The following is a 19,712-nucleotide window of genomic DNA, read 5'->3' on the forward strand; positions in this document are numbered from 1 at the left end:
AAATGCAGTGAAAACAGTTTGGGGAGGGAGCCTCCCCAGTGTTCCTTAGGAGATCCGGGAGCGCCTGTTCTCAGCCAACCGAGCTGGCAGTTCAGTGCTAGGGCCGAAGAACGTGAGGCTGCTCGGGGCCGGTGGTGCTGCATCCAGCAATGCTCCAAGGCCTCCAGGGTTGAACCTGGTGATGCTCCGGATGCTCTGCGGTGTCAGGATTTGAACCCAGGTCTGCTGCATGCTAGGCATGCGCCCTAATCACTGGCCCCTAAAATAGTTCTTAAATTATATTTTTAGTAGTAGGTTCTGAAATCGTGGACAGGATGTGGCAAAATCACTCTCTGCCCTCTATCACGAGTTTTACATCATGTGGAAAGAGCTGCTTATTAACCAAGTAATGGTGGTGCTGGTGTGACTTGTTTGAATTGATTTTCATGACTGGAAAGCAGTGTGTCACCAGACAGAGGAATCCTGCCCTGAGAGCAGGACTGGGCTTGGGTGGGTGGGGAGGAGAGTTGTCAAGAGGCTGAGCTGCTCCTCTCCCAGCCTCTCCGGTGTGGAGGACTCTGTTGAATCGCAGGGGTGCCCTTGTGTCCCTCTTGTGAGGTTCTCAATGCACCTTTTGTACCAATTGACTCTGGCTGGAAAGGGGAACAGCCTTAATGTCACCGTTCCAGCCAAGTGCAGAATTTCTGAACATTTCTCAAGGAGCCCCAGCTGTTTCCAGGCTGGGCAAAGGGAGGTCACACTCCGGTTTGCTGGAGCAAGAGCAGCACTGAGCTGTGGAAGCCACTCAGAGGCACAGCCAGGGCTTTGCTCCCCAGCCTGTCAGCAGAACACATGGTTGCATGTCCTCCCTCACACTTGGTGCTCTCTCAGAAGTGCCCTCTCTATGTAGGAGCAGTAGCCACAAATGCCAAGCCTCATGGGACAGGGGAGGAGCTGGTCCCTTTCCTTCCCCCTGCCCCAATGGGACTCAGAGATGACGCCCACAAACTGCCCCCGGCTACTTATTAAGCTCCTAAACGGCCATGATCCAGGGACACACGAACGAATCTTGAACCGAGCGGCTCTCTGCAGAGATCTCACTAGACCCTAATTATTAAATTTTTAGAATTCCAGGAGTGCACAGCCACAAGAGCGGCTGCACAACATTATATGCTATCCATAACAAGCAATACAAAACAAATTGTCTGGCATTGCCTTTTCAGCAGGTTTGAGTGATGGTGGGAAAATTCCAAATAATAATGGTAGGACTGGTGTCGAAATATTGAATGAAATCGAAGTAGAGAAAGAGTATTATGGAAGTTGTCTGCCACACAGGCAGGGAAAGGTTTTGGATGGTGCAGGGGCAGGGGTGGGTGGGTGTGGATACTGGGGATTTTGGTGGTGGAAAATGTACACTGGTGAAGGGATGGTTTTTTGATCATTGTATGATTAAAATTCAAACATAAAAGCTTTGTAACTAAAAAAAAAAAGTGCCCTCTCGCAAAGGAGGCAGTTTCCCAGTAGAGTCCCTCCGCCTCGGGTGGAGGAGAGCAGAGCCCTCAGCAGCCCCTGTCTGGGCTTTGCAGGTAAACAAGAACGACATCAGGAAGAAGGTGCGGCGCCTGATGGGAAAGTCACACATCGGGCTTGTGTACAGCCAGCAAATCAATGAAGTGCTCGACCAGCTGGCCGACCTGGTAAGCCTCTCACAGCCGTCCCGGACAGGTCAGCCTCACCCCCGTAGGCCTAGCATCCGAATCTTGACAGCGTATTTTCAGATTCTCCAGTTTTGAGCGTAAGCAATTGACTGAGGCTCTTGCCCTTCCATTTGGGGATAGAATAGGATCCACTGTGCTCAGATAGAACGATCTTGGCATGGCTGTTTCCATGCGGGACCAATACTAGGACTGACTGGGTGAGCACTGCTCTCGTGGTTCTGAATTGTCATGTGTCCTTTTCACTGGGTTGATGTTTGCACTGCTGGGACGGAGGCAGAGGAGGTGAGGGGCACCCTGGACACCTGATAGGGGGCAAGGCAGTGGTGCCCATCCCCTTTGGTCCTTGGTGCCATGCCTCTTGGTTTAAATCAAGAGACCAGTTTCGGGTGTCCTGCAGGAAGCAATATATATATATATGTATATATATATGTATATGTATATGTATATATATATATATATATACTTTTTTTTTGCATCTCAGTAGCAGATTATTCATCTTTGGAACATTCTGGTTAACAGCAAAGAAATGTGTCTAAAACATTTTTGAGATCCATGAGATTGATGATACTAATGAATAAGGTGGTTTTTGTTTTTCCGGGGGGCTCATTGGCGAGTCTTGGTCAAGCAGACTAGTGGTTCAATGTGAGGACCCGTGGTGCTGAATTACCTGGATTAATCCAGCAGTGCTTTGGGGCCTCCAGGGCTACCCCTTCCGATGCTTGAGTGACCATATGTGCTGCCAGGGATTGAACCAGGCACAGCTGCATGCTGGACATGTGATTTAACCCCTGCACCATCTCCCACCCTGACTGGGATATTTGATATTATATAATGAAATTTATCAATATTTGGAGAGTTGCAAAACTCAGCAGACCAGCATATTACAAGTGACTCATGTGAGATAGTAAAAAATGTATCCCAGTGTGGGTAAAAGATCCATTTGAAATATAAGGCAGGGAGCCAGGGGGTAGCTCCTTAGCAGTGTGCCTGCTCTGCAGACTTAAGGCTGTGTGTTCCTTTCTCATTTCCACCACAAATGTCCGGTGTTACCCTGGAAGAACTGTCATCCATGTTCTCTGGCACCGTAATGAAACTTGTGGTCTTTGGCACACTGCAGGCAAGTGTGTGCTGGCACCACAACTTAAGTATACAACCCTGGGTCAGAGAGATAGTACAGGGGTAAGGCACTTGCCTTGTATGTGGCCGACCTGGGTTCAATTCCCAGTACCATATATATATACCTTCATCAAGTCAGGAATAATTCCTGAGCGTAGAGCCAGGAGTAAGCCCTGAGCACCACTGCATATAGTCCAAAAACAGTCAAATAAACAACACTGACAAAAAATGTGCAGCTCCTGATGTCAAGTCTGTGTGACATCTTGCCAGGGCAGCAATGAAAAACAGAAGGAAAGGGAGAGGTTGCAAGAAAGCAAATTAAAAGTGTGTCTGTGTGTGTGGTTTTTGGGCCATACCGAGCAATACTCAGGGATTACTCCTGGCTCTGCAATCAGAAATCACTTCTGGCGGTACTTGGGGGAACCACGTGGGATATCACAGATTGAACCCAGGTCAGCCATATACAAGGCAAGTGCCCTACTCATCGTACTATCTCTCTGACCCTAAAATTTTTTACTGTAAGATAGAGTCCAGGGTGTGACCCACTGGCAGAGTGCCTGCTTTTCAGGCACAGGGCTATGAGGTCAGTCTCTGGACCACCTCACACGCTGAGATCCAGCAGACACTGCCATTGTTTGACGCCTAGTGCCACAATAAGAGTGTGGGATCTCTGGCACATTGCATCCAAGTGTTGGACCCTCTATCTTCAGGCTAAAGGAAAGGGGGGGAGCTAAAAAACAGAAGCACAGCAAAGGGTTTTAATGTAACAAAAAAACCTTTCATGTGTTTTTGATTCCAAGTTATAACCGACTTACTCTTATGGTGTGAAAGGAGAATAGCCATAGTTCTCTGGTAGAGGCCATTGAAATGTCCCTCTCCCAGATAAATATCCGGGAGACCAGATATTCACTACATACTTGCACCAAAGCAGCAGATCACAATAGATTGAATGCAGAAGCAGATATAGGAATCTACATTTTTTATTAAGTCAAACACTGGAGATTTACAAAAAAAATTATTTTTATTTATCTATTAATTTTTTTGCTTTTTGGGTCACACCGGGCAATGCACAGGGGTTACTCCTGCCTCTGCACTCAGGAATTACCCCTGGCGGTGCTCAGGGAACCATATGGGATGCTGGGAATTGAGCCTTGGTCTGCCGCTTGCAAAGCAAACGCCCTACCCACTGTGCTATTGCACCAGCCCCTACAAAAAAATTTTAAACAATGCAACTTTTCTGCTCTTTTGTATTTTGGGGAGAAGGGGGCTTGGGAAATTATTATTTTACAAAAAATGTTAAATTTTTGTAATATTCCTGGCTCTGTGATACCAGAAATCAAACCAATATTGATGCCAGCCAGGCATACACCCTAACCCCTAAATTATCTCCCCAGTCCCACTTTGTCAGTAAATTTTGTTTTTGAGCTACACCTGGCTGTGCTCAGGAGTACAGGATATACTCCTGGCTCTATGCTGAGGGATCACTCCAAGAAATGCTCATGGAGCCATATGGAGTGCTAGGGGATCAAACCCAGGTCAACCACACGTAGGAGCTCGCTACCTGCTGTACTGTCTCTCCGGCCCCCATTAGTAATTTTTAAGAGGTTCAGGACTCAGGGCTGGAGCAATAGCACAGCGGGTAGGGCTTTGTCTTGCACGAGGCCAACCCGGGTTCGATTCCCAGCATCCCATATGGTCCCCTGAGCACCGCCAGGAGTTAATTCCTGAGTGCATAAGCAAGGAGTAACTCCTGTGCATCGCCAGGTGTGACCCAAAAAGCCAGACAGAAAAAAAGAGGTTCAAGAGGTTCAGGACTCTTCAGACCAAGGCATGGAGGGGGCTGAGGATGTGACTTACATGGTTGAACACACGCCTTGCATGTGCAAGTCTCTGGATACAGTCCTGGCACCGCATGGCCACCTCCTCCACCCAAGCATAGCCAGGTGTGGGTGGTTGTGACCTTGGCAGCTTCTGAGCACTGCACCATATGGTCCCCAAACAGTTTTTGAACGTCTGAGAATACTTCCCTGGTGGCCGTTGGGAGCACCAATGATACTGCTAAGGAAACTGTTAACCAATTTGAATGTTGAATGTTGGGTTCTTGGCCCAAAGCCCCCTAGGAGACAAATGTGTATGTGTCCCTCAGTGACTTCTCTTTCCTCAGAATGGACGTGACCTCTCTATCCGGTCCAGTGGCAGCCGGCACATGAAGAAGCAGACATTTGTGGTCCATGCAGGCACAGATACAAATGGAGACATCTTTTTCATGGAGGTAGGTGTGGGTTCAGGCCAGGAGTCCAAAAGAACATTTGAGAGCCACAAGGAACTCCTAGAATTGATGCCAGAATATTTCCCCCATTTTTCTAATTGAATGCTATGATCCACTTATTTTGCAAATAGTAGAAAAGGTGGTTTCCCATTACGTACATATATACATTCATATATACACCCATCATCATCATCATCATCATCATCCCGTTGATTGTCGATTTTCTCAAGCTGTCTCAGTAACGTCTCCATTCGTCCTAACCCTGAGATTTTAGAAGCCTCCCTTTACTCATCCTTCCCAACGGTGCCACATTGGAGGCTCTTTCAGGGTCAGGGGAATGAGACCCATCATTGTTTATTTATTTATTTTTTTTTCTTTTTGGGTACACCCAGCGATGCTCAGGGGTTACTCCTGGCTTTGCACTCAGGAATTACTCCTGGCGGTGCTTGGGGGACCATATGGGATGCCGGGGATTGAACCCGGGTTGGCCTCGTGCAAGGCGAACGCCCTACCCACTGTGCTATCACTCCGGCCCCCGAGACCCATCATTGTTACTGGTTTTGGCATGTGAATACACTACAGGGAGCTTGTTAGGCTCTCCTATGCAGGCAGGAAACTCTCGGTAGCTTGCCAGGTTCTCTGAGAGGTAGAACTAGGGTATAAGCTGTCCAGGAGCTTGGTTTTATAGTCGCTGGATGTTGGCTGTGGATGGGATTACACAGCGCCAGGGGCAGTTTCTGGGTGTGACCCCCTAGCTACTGGAAAATGGGGGATCTGGGCGAAAGAGGCCCAGTCCCGATCCAAGCAGGCTTGGAGATCTCAGCCCTGGGACCCACACACCTGGGTTCCTCTGCTGGTTCCTTCATGTGTGAGGCTTGTCTGAACGTGTGGAGAGGGCCCTTGAGCATGGCTGCACTGGGTGCCAGAGGTCTTCGGCTGCCGGCGCTCTGCTCGGGGCCGGGAGGGAAGTTCAACCCACCCCTCCAAGGGGCCCTGATGAAGACAGGCGCAGGAGCAAGAAACTGCATATACACCCATATACATGTATATATGTGTACACACACACACATACACACATGAGCACACTAAGCAGTTCATATAGTTTTATTGCCCTGGGCCAGAACGATAGCACAGCAGGTAGGGCATTTGCCTTGCACGCAGCCGACCCGGGTTCGGTCCCCAGCATCCCATATGGTCCCCCAAGCACCGCCAGGAGTAATTCCTGAGTGCAAAGCCAGGAGTAACCCCTGAGCATCGCTGGGTGTGACCCAAAAAACATAGTTCTATTGCCCTTAAGTTGGGACCACATGAAATACTAGGTAGTGGAAAACTGTGCACTCATTCTTTTGTTGTTGTTGTTGGTTTGTTTGGTTCATTTGGGTCACAGCCAGCACTACTCAGAGTTTACTCCTGGCTCTGCGTTCAGGGATGACCCCTGGCTCAGGGGACCATAGGGAAAGCCTGGGATCAAACCTGGGCCAATTGTGTGCAGGGCAAGCTCCTTACCCACTGTACTGTTGCACACTTGCCCCTGTGTGCTCACTCTTTTTTTTTTTTTCCTTTTTTGGGTCACACCCGGTGATGCACAGGGGTTACTCCTGGCTCTGCACTCAGGAATTACTCCTGGCAGTGCTTGGGCGACCACGTGGGATGCTGGGGATTGAACCCCGGGTTGGCCGCGTGCAAGGCAAACGCCCTACCTGCTGTGCTATCGCTCCAGCCCCTGTGTGCTTACTCTTACCCACTCAATTTTCCATCTGCCTCATCCTTTCCTCCTATAGGCAGCCATGTGTATTAATTTTCTTTAATCTTCCAGGTTTTTTTTTTTAATGCCATCACATTTAAACATAAATTCTTTCTTGTTTTGTTTTTTTGGGTCATACCCAGTGATGCTCAGGGGTTACTCCTGGCTCTGCACTGAGGAATAACTCCTGGAAGTGCTCAGGGGACATTATGAGATGCTGGGGATTGAGCCAGGGTTGACCATATGCAAGGCAAATGTCCAACACACTATACTATTGCTCCGGCCCCTGAGCACATACTTTTCATGCATGAGGCCTGGCTTTGATCCCTAGACCACAGGGTCTCCTGAGAACCGCCACACATGATTCCCCAGGCACCAGGCCAAGAGCTGCTCTTGAGCCCCTGAGTTTGGCCCCCATCAAAATAATAACTAAAAATTAATAGGGCCTGGAGATACAGTACAGTAGGGAAGGCGTTTGCCTTGCATGTGGCAGACCCAGGCTCAATCCCTGGCACCCAACATGGTCCCCTGAGCACCATCAGGAGTGATACCTGAGTACAGAGCCAGCAGTAAACCCTGAACACTGCTGGCTATGGCCCCAAGATGCAAACAAACAAAAATTCAGTAAATAAATGTTTTCTGAAGAATCCTTGACATATAGTGCTTCCTCTCACCGTGTGCAAGGGCCCCTCATCCGAATCCCCTGGGGTGCAGACTGGGCCCCTTCCATCTGCCTGACTCTCCTTTGAAACGTTGCCATGCCAGATAAGAACAAGCCTCACTCCCTCCGCCTCCAGCAGCCATTGGAGGTGAGCTGATAGCCCTTTTCAGAAAGCAGCCGGCTGTCAGCATGGTCAGTGATAGCAATTTGCAAAGACTTATAAAAACCATCTTTATAGTCTTTCCTTTTCGTTATAAATGTGAAACAGTACATACTGCAAACATTTCCAACCACAGAACTATAAATAAAGTAAAAAACAAGGGTCTTTCACTTCCTTCCAAAGCTATCTGGGAGGTTGACGTGGATCCTTTTGGATTTTTTTAAACACTGCATAATTGAGGGCCAGACAGAGAGTAAGGAGGTAAGGCTCTTTCTTGCCTGTATGCACTGCATCTGGTCTCTCGAACACCGTTGCATGTGATTCCTGAGCACAGAGACAAATTAATACCTGAGCACCACAGTATGGCCCCAAAACTCAAGCCCTCCCCACAGACACAACCCCCCCAAAAAAAGTATCATCCTTGGACCAGAGGTAGTACAGGGGTTAAGGTGCACGCCTTGCATGCGATAAACCATGGTTCAGTCCCTGCACCATTTGTTCCCCTAAGCATCATCAGGTAAGGCCCTGGAGGCCCATGAGCATTGCCAGAGTAGCCCAGGTAATCCCTGGCACCACAAGGACCAAGCAACTCCATAGCCATGGACCCTTGCATTGAACCACTGGCCTGTTTGGCCAAGAATTTCTGGTAAGGGCCCCTGGCCCACCTGAGTACCACTTGAGCCTCAAGTGGCTCCCACCCCCTCCCACTTTTTCCATCCCCGCCTGTGTGCACACACACACACACACACACACACACACACACACACACTAAAAAAATGCATACTTGTTTTGTTTTGGGGCCATACCTGGCGATACTCAGGGTTACTCCTGGCTCTGCATTCAGGAATTACCCCTGGCAGTGCTCAGGAGACCATATGGGGTGCTATGGATCAAACCTAGACTGGACACATGCAAGACAAGTGCCCTACCTACTGTACTATCTCTCCAGCCCCCAAATGCATACTTTTTAGAAATTTTATGGAATATTGTTTTAGTGTTCATAAAAATGGTGTCAGGGCTAGGAATGTGGCTCAGCTGTATAGCTCTTGGCCTGGTATGTTTGAAGTTCCAGGTTAGATCTCCAACACTTTTCCAAAAAAAACGGTATCAAACTATAAACTTTGTTGCATAATTTGTTTTTTTCTTTCATCTAATTTTTATTTTTCCATGTCTAGTTATTATATAAATCTGTGCGTATGTATGTGTGTATGCATGTGTGTGTGTGTGGTGGGGTGGGTATTTGTGCCATACCCAGCTGTGCTGGGGCTTATTCCTGGCTCTATACTCAGGGATCTTGCTTGGTGGTGCTTAGGGGACCTTACATGGTGCAGGGGACCAATCCCAGGTGGTCATACGCATAACAACCCATAAACATATTTTTTAATGGATAGTTAGCTATTGAGTGTTGCAGTAATATGTCACATTTAGCTTCCTCCCACTAGTTCTTCTATTTTCGACAATATTTTCGACAATGTATCATTGAACGTCCTGGAACCTATATCTTGGCACAGCTCCATGAGAAAGTGTGGGAGCGCTTTGGAGTGTGAGGTTTCTGGATCAAGCTTCTATTCGCATTTATAAGATTTAGATCCACCGGGTTGCTGTTCCCCACACAGTGCCAGTTTGCCCTTCTGCCAGCTGCAGAGGCAGGGCTGCCGCCTTTCTAGCAGCCTTTCTCCAGCCTCGAAACCGTGTCTCCCTAAATAGCTGCCCCTTTCCTTTGCAAGATGTTCTTTCTTTCTAAAATTGAAGCGGCAATGGTTGATAGAAGGTGAATGTCTGCGTCAGGGGTACAGCACACTGTCCCTCCACCACTGTCCCTAGAGCCCTTCCCATATTTTTCCCCCCCTCCACTTGGTTAACATCAGTCTCTGTGGTCAGAGTTGAAGCTCATTGACATTTGTTTTTCTCCTTATGGGTTATTTCACTTTTTATTTGGTTTTTGAGTCACACGCTGCTGTGCTCTGGCTTTACTCATGCCTGTGTGCTCAGGGATGACTCCTGGTAGGACTCACCGGACTAAATGGGGTTATGGGAATCAAGCCTGGATTGGTTATATGCAAGGCAACTATCATACCTGTCATTCTCTTCAGCCCCTCAGTTATTTCTCTCTCTTTTTTTTTTCAAAGCTAATATTTTTTTAATTTTTTTTTAATTTTAATTTTTTTCTTTTTGGGTCACACCCGGCAATGCATAGGGGTTACTCCTGGCTCTGCACTCAGAAATTACTCCTGGAAGTGCTCAGGGGACCATATGGGATGCTGGGAATCGAACCCGGGTTGGCTAATGCAAGGCAAATACCCTACCCGCTATGCTATTGCTCTAGCCCCTCAATTTTTTTTAAATTTTATTTTCGTAAGGTTGTTTAATTGATAACATTCAATATTTCAACACCAATCCCACCACCATTACACCTTCCCACCACCATTATTTCAAATTTTCCCACCAACACTGAAGTCTGTCTGCCTGTGGCAGATGCTGGATAATTTATTTTCTATTGCTTATTATGAGTATCATGAGATGTCGTGCTGCTGCAAAAGCAGCCACGTGCTCCTGGAATTCTAAAATTGTAAATAATTACGGTTCGGAGACATCTCTGTAACAAGCTAATTCATTCCGAGATTCATTTTGAGTTTCTGGATCAAGGCCCTGGATGTGCTTAAATGGCGCCGAAGGCAGTTCATGGGCGTGACAGGCAGGACCCTGAAGGGGCAGGGATTTAGGAAGGGACAGCTGTCCCCATGTGGCCTGGAGTCTTCAGTCCCTGGTCCCGAGTACCTGGGTTTTTCTTGTGGCCACCACGGGTTCATTTGGTGAGCTGCTGTCATCCGGGATTCATTGCTGAATCTGAGTTATTTCTCTTAACATGATACTCTCTAGTCCCATCCATCTTGTAGCAAAAACTAAGCTTCACCTTTTCCAGTACTCCATTTTATCCCTTATCATAACCAATCTTTCTCTCTCTCTCTTCCTTCCTTCCTGTCTTCCTTCCTGTCTTCCTTTCTTTCTCTCTCTTCTTTCTTTCTTTCCTTCTTTCTTTCTCTCTCGTTCTCTCTTCCTCTCTTTCTTTCTTCCTCTCTTTCTTCCTCTTTCTTTCTTTCTTTCTTTCTTTCTTTCTTTCTTTCTTTCTTTCTTTCTTTCTTTCTTTCTTTCTTTCTTTCTCTCTCTCTCTCTTTCTCTCTTTCTCTCTTTCTTTCTTTCTTTCTTTCTTTCTTTCTTTCTTTCTTTCTTTCTTTCTTTCTTTCTTTCTTTCTTTCTTTCTTTCTTTCTTTCTTTCTTTCTTTCTTTCTTTCTTTCTTCCTTGTGCTTGCACCATACCGAGTGGTGCTCAAGGGATCATTCCTGGCAGGGCTCAGGGGACCATATGTGATGTTGGAGATTGAACCCCTGTCACCTGCATGCAGGACAAGTGCCCTCCTGTTTCTCTCTCTCTCACTCGCTCTCTCTCTGTATACCAGTTTCTTAGTTCACTTGGCTGTTGCTGGGCCCTTGGGTTGTCTCCAGTTTCTGATCATTGTAAATCAGGCAGCGATGAATACAGGGGGGCCTTTGTCTTTTTGAATGAATGTTCTTGTGCTTATGGCATAGATGAAAAGGAGTGGAATCTCTGGATCATATAGAAATTCTAATTATACAGTTTTGTGGGGAGGGTCTGCGGACTGTTTCTCTAGGGGCAGAAGGAGTTTATAATCACACACTGTTCTGAAAGGAAAGTGGGAGGAGCAGCCTCCATTTCCCACGTGGAAAGAACCGCAGATCGGCTGCCTGCAGGCCTGAGTCCTGCTCTGCTCCTTGACGTGCTCCTGTGTCAGCCTCTCAGGACTCCCGTGAGCTCCTCAGGCCAGGTGAACCCGAGAGTCTGGCGTGGTCCTGTGTCTTCCACATGGAGATTGAACCCCAGTCACCTGTGTGTCCGGCCCGGGTCCTGTGCTGGGCTCTGCTGGGTGTGGGGCTGAGGCAGTGAGCCAGGGAGCAGTGGTTTCTGCTGTCCTCTCTCAGGTGACAAGCCTGGGGGCAGCTCAGGTTATCACAGTGTCACATGTCACACTGCGAGGCGTGTCCCAACGATGTTTCAGGACGTAGGTGTCTCCGGAACTCAGAGTGGAGCGTGCAGGAGTGTGGACCACCCTCTGAGGTGAGGGGACTGCAGGGGACATTGGCCAGCATACAGCAAGGGAAGAGACCGGATGGGAATGACTGGAGGAGTCGAGGGAAAGGAAGGCATCTGTTTCCTAAGCTGAGAGAGGGCCCCATGTACTCAGGGGATTTAGAAGAAGTCTGGGGGACCCTTGGACTTTAGAGCTCAGTGTGGGACCCTGGGGACCCTTGGACTTTAGAGCTCAGTGTGCCCATTTTGAGGTTCTGCTTATGAGACATCAGGTAAAGGCCCTGGAAGACGGGTCTCTAGGGAACTCAGCAGCACAGTCGGACCAGTGGCCACTGTGTTCCTTCCATCCAGTGGTGCTTGATGGTCCAGATCCATCACCAAGGGATCTCTCGGCTTCTTCTTAGTTGCGTTTCCTTACTGTCACAGCAACTCTGTGATCACGGGTGTCCTCAGAGGGAAATCTAGACTCAGGTTCACTCGCCGCAGCAGCTGTTGCAGATGAGGGGGACAGGCAGAATTTGCACCAGGGGACTTTGGTTGGAGAACCCGGGCTCCTGACCTGGGCTCTTGAATGCCATCTTTTGTAATAACGAGCTGTAGGAACAGGCACAGTTTCCCAGGAGAGAATGTTGGAGCAAGAAGAGAAAGTGAAGTATTTTCATTTATGTCATCCTAAAAATTTACTATCTTTTTTTTTTCAATAAGCATTATCCTCAGGTCACTTGTATCTTTTTGATTTTTTTAGAGTTTTGGGGCTGGAGCGATAGCACAGTGGGTAGGGTGTTTGCCTTGCACGTGGCCAACCCGGGTTTGATTCCCAGCATCCCATATGGTCCCCTGAGCACCGCCAGGGGTAATTCCTGAGTGCACGAGCCAGAAGTAACCCCTATGCATTGCCCGGTGTGACCCAAAAAGCAAAAAAGAAAAAGAGAATGTATGTAACATGTGGGCTGGTCAGGCTTAGATCTGTTTTTCTCCTTGTTTTGGTCAGCTGCAGTTTCCTACCTCTGTGTTGTCACCAGAGATAATCCCCAGAGATCTCCAGAAAGAAGAGACACAAACTCTCCTGAGTGTTTTAAGTAGAGCACTAAAAAAAAAAAAAAAAAAACACCTTGATTGAAGTGACACGCAGAGGCCTCAGTCAGTGTCACCCTGGCTCTGTTCTCAGGCACCTCTGCCCGCACCCCAAGCCGGGCCTGGGCCCCTCCCTCTGAGGGGGTGACCGTGAGGCAGAGCCTGAGAGCCCCATGCGTGCCTGCAGGTGTGTGACGACTGCGTGGTGTTACGGAGCAACATCGGGACCGTGTACGAGCGCTGGTGGTACGAGAAGCTCATCAACATGACCTACTGCCCCAAGACCAAGGTGCTGTGTCTGTGGCGCAGGAACGGCTCCGAGACGCAGCTCAACAAATTCTACACCAAGAAGGTATCGTGCGCGCTGCGCGCCAGGGCCAGTGTAGGCCCCGTCGGGCACTTCTATCTCCTGGGATTTGTGAAGTCACCCTCCAGGGTGCTGGCATCAGTAGCCTTTGGATTAGCTTTTTTTTTTTTTTTTTTTTTTTGCTTTTTGGGTCACACCTGGCAATGCACACGGGTTACTCCTGGCTCTGCACTCAGGAACTACCCCTGGCCGTGCTCAGGGACCATATGGGATGCTGGGATTTGAACCCGGGTCGGCCGCGTGCAAGGCAAACGCCCTACCCGCTGTGCTATCTCTCCAGCCCCTGGATTAGCTTTTTAATTATCTCTTACATGTTTGTTCTTGGCCCACACCTGGCAGTGCTTAGGGGCTGTTCCGGGCTCTGTGCTCACGGGGATTCAGGCGTGGATTCAGACATTCCCGGGGATTGAACCAGGGTTGGCCACGTTCAAGGCACATGCTTTAAGCCCTGCGCTGTCTCTTTGGCCCGACATATTTATCAGTACTGTCATATATATATCATATTTTGGGGGTGGGGGGTATCTGGGCCACACCCAGTGGTGCTCAGGCTTTGCTCCTGGAGGGCTCAGGGATGCAGGGGGTGGGACCCGGGTCGGCTGCGAGCAAACACCTGCCTGCTGTGCTCTGGCTCCCACCCCAAGTACCGTCATCTGTTTCAGTAGCACATTGACGTTGGGTATACCCCCGACCAGTGGCATCACACATGGGCGTGACTTAATCGGCACAAATGGCCGCACCTGCCTCAGTGCGACAGCGTGCTTGGTTTGGGGATGGAGGGGTGGGACTGGGCCGGGGGTGGGAGCCCTGGCGCCGAGGAGTGACCAGCAGGGCCTCTCCCCGCGCAGTGCCGGGAGCTGTACTACTGTGTGAAGGACAGCATGGAGCGCGCCGCTGCCCGGCAGCAGAGCATCAAGCCCGGTGAGAAGAACCTTCCCCTCCCGGGCAGGCCACGGGCCACCCGGCCTCCCGGCCTGCGCCACTGACCCCCGCCTCCCGCACCGCAGGACCTGAGCTGGGGGGCGAGTTCCCCGTGCAGGACATGAAGACGGGCGAGGGCGGCCTGCTACAGGTCACCCTGGAAGGGATCAACCTCAAGTTCATGCACAACCAGGTGGGTGCCATCCGCCCCGAGGAGCCGTGTCCAGGGCCCCCCGTGAGCGTGAGAGAGGCGCCTCTGGGGCGTGTGGGTGTGCTGGAGCCGCCGGACCTGAGAGACAGCCGCAGGGGAGGGCACAGGGCGGCCGGCGGCCACCCCCACGTGTGGTGGGGGGGCGCCTGTGGCAGGAGGCCGGGCCAGCCAGGCCACCCCCCACTGCCCCGTGAGCCTCCGCACAGTGTGAGTGGGAGCGTCTCCTTTGCCTGCTCCCCCACCCCCCACCCCGTGTCTGCCGCCCCCAGGTTGTGCTTCCGCTCGGTGGTCTTGCTTTGCGGGCCTGGCCGGCTCGTCCCCGCACGGCGGCGGTGCAGGCCGAGCAGTGTGTGCGCGTGGGAGCTGCCCGTGTCCGTCCTCTCTCTCGAGCGTGTGTGTTCATCTGCCTCTCCTGCCGCCTCTTCTTCCTGTTCTCTCCCTCCTCCGAGTGTGCCCCGTCTGTGCACCCCCGCTCCGCAGGCCCCGCCACCCCCCTTCTTTGGACTGGGGAGCAGCCGCTCTGACTCCGTCCTCCCTCGGCGCCGCCGCAGTTGACTTGTTTTTCCTCCTCTTGATCTTTTAACGCAGCGTTCGATCCTTTCTCTCTCAGTGGACCATCCCCTAAGCTAATTTCCTTCCGAGGCCGGCGCTGACTCTTCACATAAGTGCCTTCCCCTGTCTCCCCACGCCCCCGCCCCGGGCACGCCCCTAGGCCAGCTCCAGCTCCACACCTTCCATGCCACTCTCCTTTCCGTCCGTTCTTCCTCTTTCGGGACACTCAGGGGCAGCTTGGGTGCGATGGGGACAGTGACTGCAGGGTTCCTGTCAGGGCCGTTCATCCACAGAGGGGGAAGCATCAGGCCTTCAGGTCGCCTGGTCACCTCCATTCGCTTCTGGCCAGGGTGCTGGCACTTCTCGGGAAGCCAGCCTGGGATGGCTCTAGTGACCTGGCTTCCCTTCTTCTTCCGTAGAAGATTCTCAGTAAAACAGCACCCCTGGTGTCCTCTTCAAGTCCCCCCCACCCAACCCACGTGTCACCCCTTCTTCACGACTTCATCTATGCTGGTGTCTGGCTAGAGGACAGACCTCGCAGATAGGGCTGTGGAACCCTGACAAATGACATCTCTGCCTTGGGGTCCCATCTTGAGCACAGCCAGTCAGGTGGGGGGTTGGGGGGACACCGGTGTGGGCTGGGGGTGGGGGCGGCAGCTGGGAAGAGCGTGGATTCTGGAGCCCAGATACATTGGGGTTTGCAGGCCAGCTTCACCCTCCGGGGATAGACACACGTTCTGAGCTCCCGCCGGCCTCCTTGCGAGCACCGCGCCAGGGCCTGAGTACGAGGCGGTGTGTGGGGTGGCCCTGGGACAACCGTCACTGCGCTTCTTGCTCGGGAGAGCCTGGGGCCCGTTTCCAGGAGTGTCTGCGCCTCCCACCCCAGGCACCGTCTAGGGGAGCTTCACGCCTGTGCCAGCCCTCTGCGCCGGAGGAGGATGCATGGAAGGGTCGAGCCGATGGGCAAAACGGGGGCCCCCGGGGGCACAGTGTTGTGCCAGCACTGCCCCAGGCACAGGCAAGGGCCAGCAGCCCAGGCCCGCGGAGGTCGGGTCGGGTTCGAGCATGGAAACTAACACCTTCGTTTCTCTCCCACGCTTTCTCCTCCGGCCAGGAGCGGAAGGTACACGCCCTTTCTGCTGTCTTCGCTTCTTAGAGCTTCTGAGTTGTGTGTGTGTGTGTGTGGATTCCTCTGTCCTCCCTGGGGGAAGTAGGTTTTCTGCGAGGGGAGGCCGGGGCTGTAGCCGGGAGAGTGGGCTTCGCGGGCTGGGGCGGAGCCTCCGGGCCTTACCCCGCCCTCCCTCCCTCTCTTGCAGGTTTTCATAGAGCTGAATCACATTAAAAAGTGCAATACAGTTCGAGGCGTCTTTGTCCTGGAGGAATTTGGTAATTACACTATTTTGCTCATAGGTCTGGACTCACATGGCAGTAACTCAAACCTTGGAGCTCCAGAGAAGGGCCTAGAAGCAGAGAGAAGCCGTGCCCCCCTTGAAGGGAGGGCAGGCGGACAGCGCCAGGGGATGGCGGAAGTGAGAGAAGCCAGAGACAGGCCGGACAGAGCCCGAGAGGCTTAGAGGCCAGCCTGGCCCACCTGGTCTGGCTCGGCCCACGTGGCTCTGAGAGTTCCGGGGCTGTGCAGCTGGGCCAGCCCCATAACTGGGCCGGGTCCGAGTCCGGGTGCGCAGTGGCCCCTGGTCTCCTCGCCTCAGGGCTGCAGGACAGGGTGGCGTGCGGGCCGGCTCTCTCGGAGGACAGGCAGCCTAGGGGGGCCGCAGAGGCAGGCGGGCAGCCGTAGGTGGGAGCTGAGAGGCAGCTGCCCCCCGCCCCCGGCCCAGCGCTAAGGAGGGACTGGCCAAGTCCCCCCGCTCCCCGGGGCTTTGAGTTCCTGCTGTGTCTGTGCTTCACTCCTCTGTGCCCTCGTCGCCGCTGTGAAAACCTTCCTTCTCCAGCAGGTAAAGTGACCTCGGCTCTCTCTCGGCTCCCGCTGCTCCCGCCTGGCCCAGCCTGGGGGCCTGCAGGGGGGGCGGGGGCACACACCCCGAAGCAGCTGCTCCCCGTGCCAGTCTGTCTCTCCTCCTCCCTCCCCCCTAACCGCCCCCCCCTGCCCCGCGCCCCGCACTGCCTCTGGTTCTGTCTCCCCGCGTGTGCTCCCTCCTCTCTTCTGCCCGATGACGAGTATCGGGGCGTCTTCTGACTCAGGAGGAGGACCGGGCTTCCGGCCATGCCTTGGATGAGTTACTCCCGTTCCACCGGGGCTCCTCCCCCCTCTCTCCCAGGGTCCAGGAAGGTGTGGCCAGCTCTCCTCCTCCCTTCTCTGGCCCTCCCGAGTGGGCACCACACCCCTCTGCTCCCCGTCTCCGGAGTGTCCCGAGGATGGCTGAGTCCCGGGGGCCTGCCTCTTTGGTCCTGGCCAGGCAGATGCCCTGCATGGCTGGGACAGGGCTGACTCTGGGCCTTGCGTTTTGGCTGTGGGTCGGTGTGTGTTTGCCTGACGCTCCCTGTCCCTCCTGGGTGCTGTCCCCGCCTGTCCCTCCCTGCTCGCGTGCCTGCTCCAGAGCCCTTGGACGCTCTCCCTCACACAGGCGGGCTGGGGCCTCCGGGTTTAGTGTCGGCCACCACCCCCCCCCCAGCCTCAGGACCCACGCTGAGGGGTTGGGAGAACAGAGGGCCACGCAGGACAGAACCCTGAGCTCTCGGGCATCCAGGCAGGGCGGGCACGGGCTGGAGCCAGCTGTCTTCTCCCCCACCACCCCCAAATCTGGCGCTTCAACCCCTGCTGCCACTCCTCAGGGCCCAGACAGGGCAGTGACCAGGGCGCCAAGAAGCGAGGGGGCAGTTTCAGGCCACTGGGCACAGCGCCTCTCGAACCTCAGAGGTCTGGCAACGGGGCCCGAGCCAGACAGTGTCCTCGGGGGTGAGGGGGCGTCTGTCCATTGGAACCACCACAGCTGCAGATGCCGGGACAGGGCCCAGGGGGCAAGGGGGACGCCGGTGCCAGGCGCTGCCGCCCGGGGGGCGCCGGGCGCTGTGGTTCTTAGTTTTGAACTTTCTGTTTTGTCTCTTGCCCGTCCGGTTTTAGTTCCTGAAATTAAAGAAGTGGTGAGCCACAAGTACAAGACGCCGATGGTGAGTGTGCGGGGACCGGACAGGCCGCTCGGCGCAGGGGGCGGGCGCGGAGGGGTCAGCCCACAGACGCCGAGGCGAGTCTTCAGCCCTGGGCCAGTCGCACTCCTGACCCCCTCGGCCACCGCCCACCCAGCGGTCAGAGCCCACCTCGGGGCTGGCGTTTCCCCTCCGTGGAGGTCCCCGCGACGCCCACCCGTCCACTCTCTCTCCCTTCTAGGCCCACGAGATCTGCTACTCCGTGTTGTGTCTCTTCTCATACGTGGCTGCGGTGCGGAGCAGCGAGGAAGATCTCAGAGCCCCACCCCGGCCTGTGTCGAGTTGATGGAGGGGGCTGGGGATGCCCCCGCGGCTGCTGGCCCCGAGACAAGGGTGACGAGTGCTCGCGCTCGCGCTCCCGCTCCCGGTGACGGTTTCAGTGTGTCTCCCTGCGCCTGTCCCCCCCCCCCCAGCCTGCTGTTGCCTCAGGGCTCCCAAGTGTTCCTCCGTCGGTCTGGTCTGTTCGTCTGTCTGTCTGGCCAGCGGCTTCTAAGGAAAGGTGTGCGCCGCAGAGTGAGCCGCTGGCACTGTCCGTGATACACCTGTGTCGTGGTTTCTTGTCCTTGGTGTTGGGATCTCCATGCCCTGGGACCCGGGGGGCTGGCGGAGTGAGCGGCCACCTCCCGCTTCCTCCCGCATCCCCTGCACCCTCCCCCAGTCAGGGAGCCCTGGGGGGCTGGGCGACACTGTGACCCTCCCTGCAGCAGCTGGCCTTGCCTTCCTGTGCTTGGGGCCAGGAGTGTCCCGGGGAGCCTCTGGCTGCCGTGCCCCGGAGCCAGGGCAAGGTGGGGAAGGGCCGGCTCAGCGCGCACATCTGTGTCTGGTGGCTCTGGGCCTGGGAGCGGGGAGGCACGGCCGGGCCGGGGAGGGGCCGGGAGATGGTTGTAAATACCCGCACTCCGCATTATTTATAGAAAGTGTACAGATGTGTGACTGTGAAATAAACGTCCTTCACCCCTTTGGGCTCCGGGCTGCCCTACTTTAAATGGGGCCGCACCTTGGCCCAACCTGAGGACGGTGTCCCAGGCAATCCACCCCAGTCAGGGCCTGAAGGATGGAGTGAGTGATTACCCCAATCTTCTGTCTCCAGGGGGCTCCATGCCCAGGCTGCTGGAGGGGCCCTGCTCTGCAGGGAGGAGCTGAGGCCGCTGCTATGCTAGGGGTTGGCCACTAGAGGGCGCAACCACACAGGACTTTGACTCCTGAGGCGGCTGAAGTTGGGGTCCCAGCTCCGCAGGCCAGGCTTTGTTGGGCTGGGGTACGTGGGTCAGGATAGAGGCTTGGGAGAGTCCCACGAAGCCATGCCAGGACCAGCCTGTATGGAATTGCTCTTTGTCTTGGCAAACCCTTCTGGCAGCTCCAAACAGAAAGAACTCACCAAGTCAGTATTTCCCACTCTGGGTGAGCCCACCCAGGGGGGCACCGGAGCCACCCAGAGGAGGAGCGTGAGGTGCAACGGGAAGGGGGTGCGCTTTTGTTATGCTTACTCTATTGTTCTTGGGCCACACCCACTGTGCTCTGGACTTAACTCCCCACTCTGTGCTCAGGGATCTCTCCACAGTGTGGGGTGCCGAGCATGAGACCCAGGTTGGCTGTGTGCAAGGCAAGCCCCTACCTGCTGTACTATTGCTCCGGCTTGTCAAGTTCTTCTAATACATTTTTTAACACATCTT

At 53.5% G+C, this 19,712-nt stretch overlaps 1 protein-coding gene across 19 annotated transcripts in view; it reads left to right on the forward strand.

Moving 5' to 3' along the window:
• The window catches only part of MADD (MAP kinase activating death domain), a 51,241-nt gene extending 32,239 nt beyond the window's left edge, over positions 1 to 19,002 (forward strand). For 11 of the 19 annotated variants that reach the window (XM_055143954.1, XM_055143953.1, XM_055143952.1 and 8 more), the window contains 8 exons: positions 1,566 to 1,676; positions 4,978 to 5,085; positions 13,017 to 13,181; positions 14,042 to 14,114; positions 14,201 to 14,307; positions 16,194 to 16,263; positions 17,957 to 18,003; positions 18,221 to 19,002. In XM_055143954.1, coding sequence (XP_054999929.1) covers positions 1,566 to 1,676; positions 4,978 to 5,085; positions 13,017 to 13,181; positions 14,042 to 14,114; positions 14,201 to 14,307; positions 16,194 to 16,263; positions 17,957 to 18,003; positions 18,221 to 18,325 — 786 coding nt within the window. In that variant the 3' untranslated portion in view covers positions 18,326 to 19,002. The remainder of the gene's footprint in view (positions 1 to 1,565; positions 1,677 to 4,977; positions 5,086 to 13,016; positions 13,182 to 14,041; positions 14,115 to 14,200; positions 14,308 to 16,193; positions 16,264 to 17,956; positions 18,004 to 18,220) is intronic. The other 8 variants (XM_055143964.1, XM_055143965.1, XM_055143966.1 and 5 more) reach the window with 1 other exon arrangement.
• Positions 19,003 to 19,712: the final 710 nt, after the last annotated feature.

This window comes from Sorex araneus, chromosome 6 (assembly GCF_027595985.1).
Source record: "Sorex araneus isolate mSorAra2 chromosome 6, mSorAra2.pri, whole genome shotgun sequence".
In the NCBI taxonomy this organism is placed as follows: domain Eukaryota; kingdom Metazoa; phylum Chordata; class Mammalia; order Eulipotyphla; family Soricidae; genus Sorex; species Sorex araneus.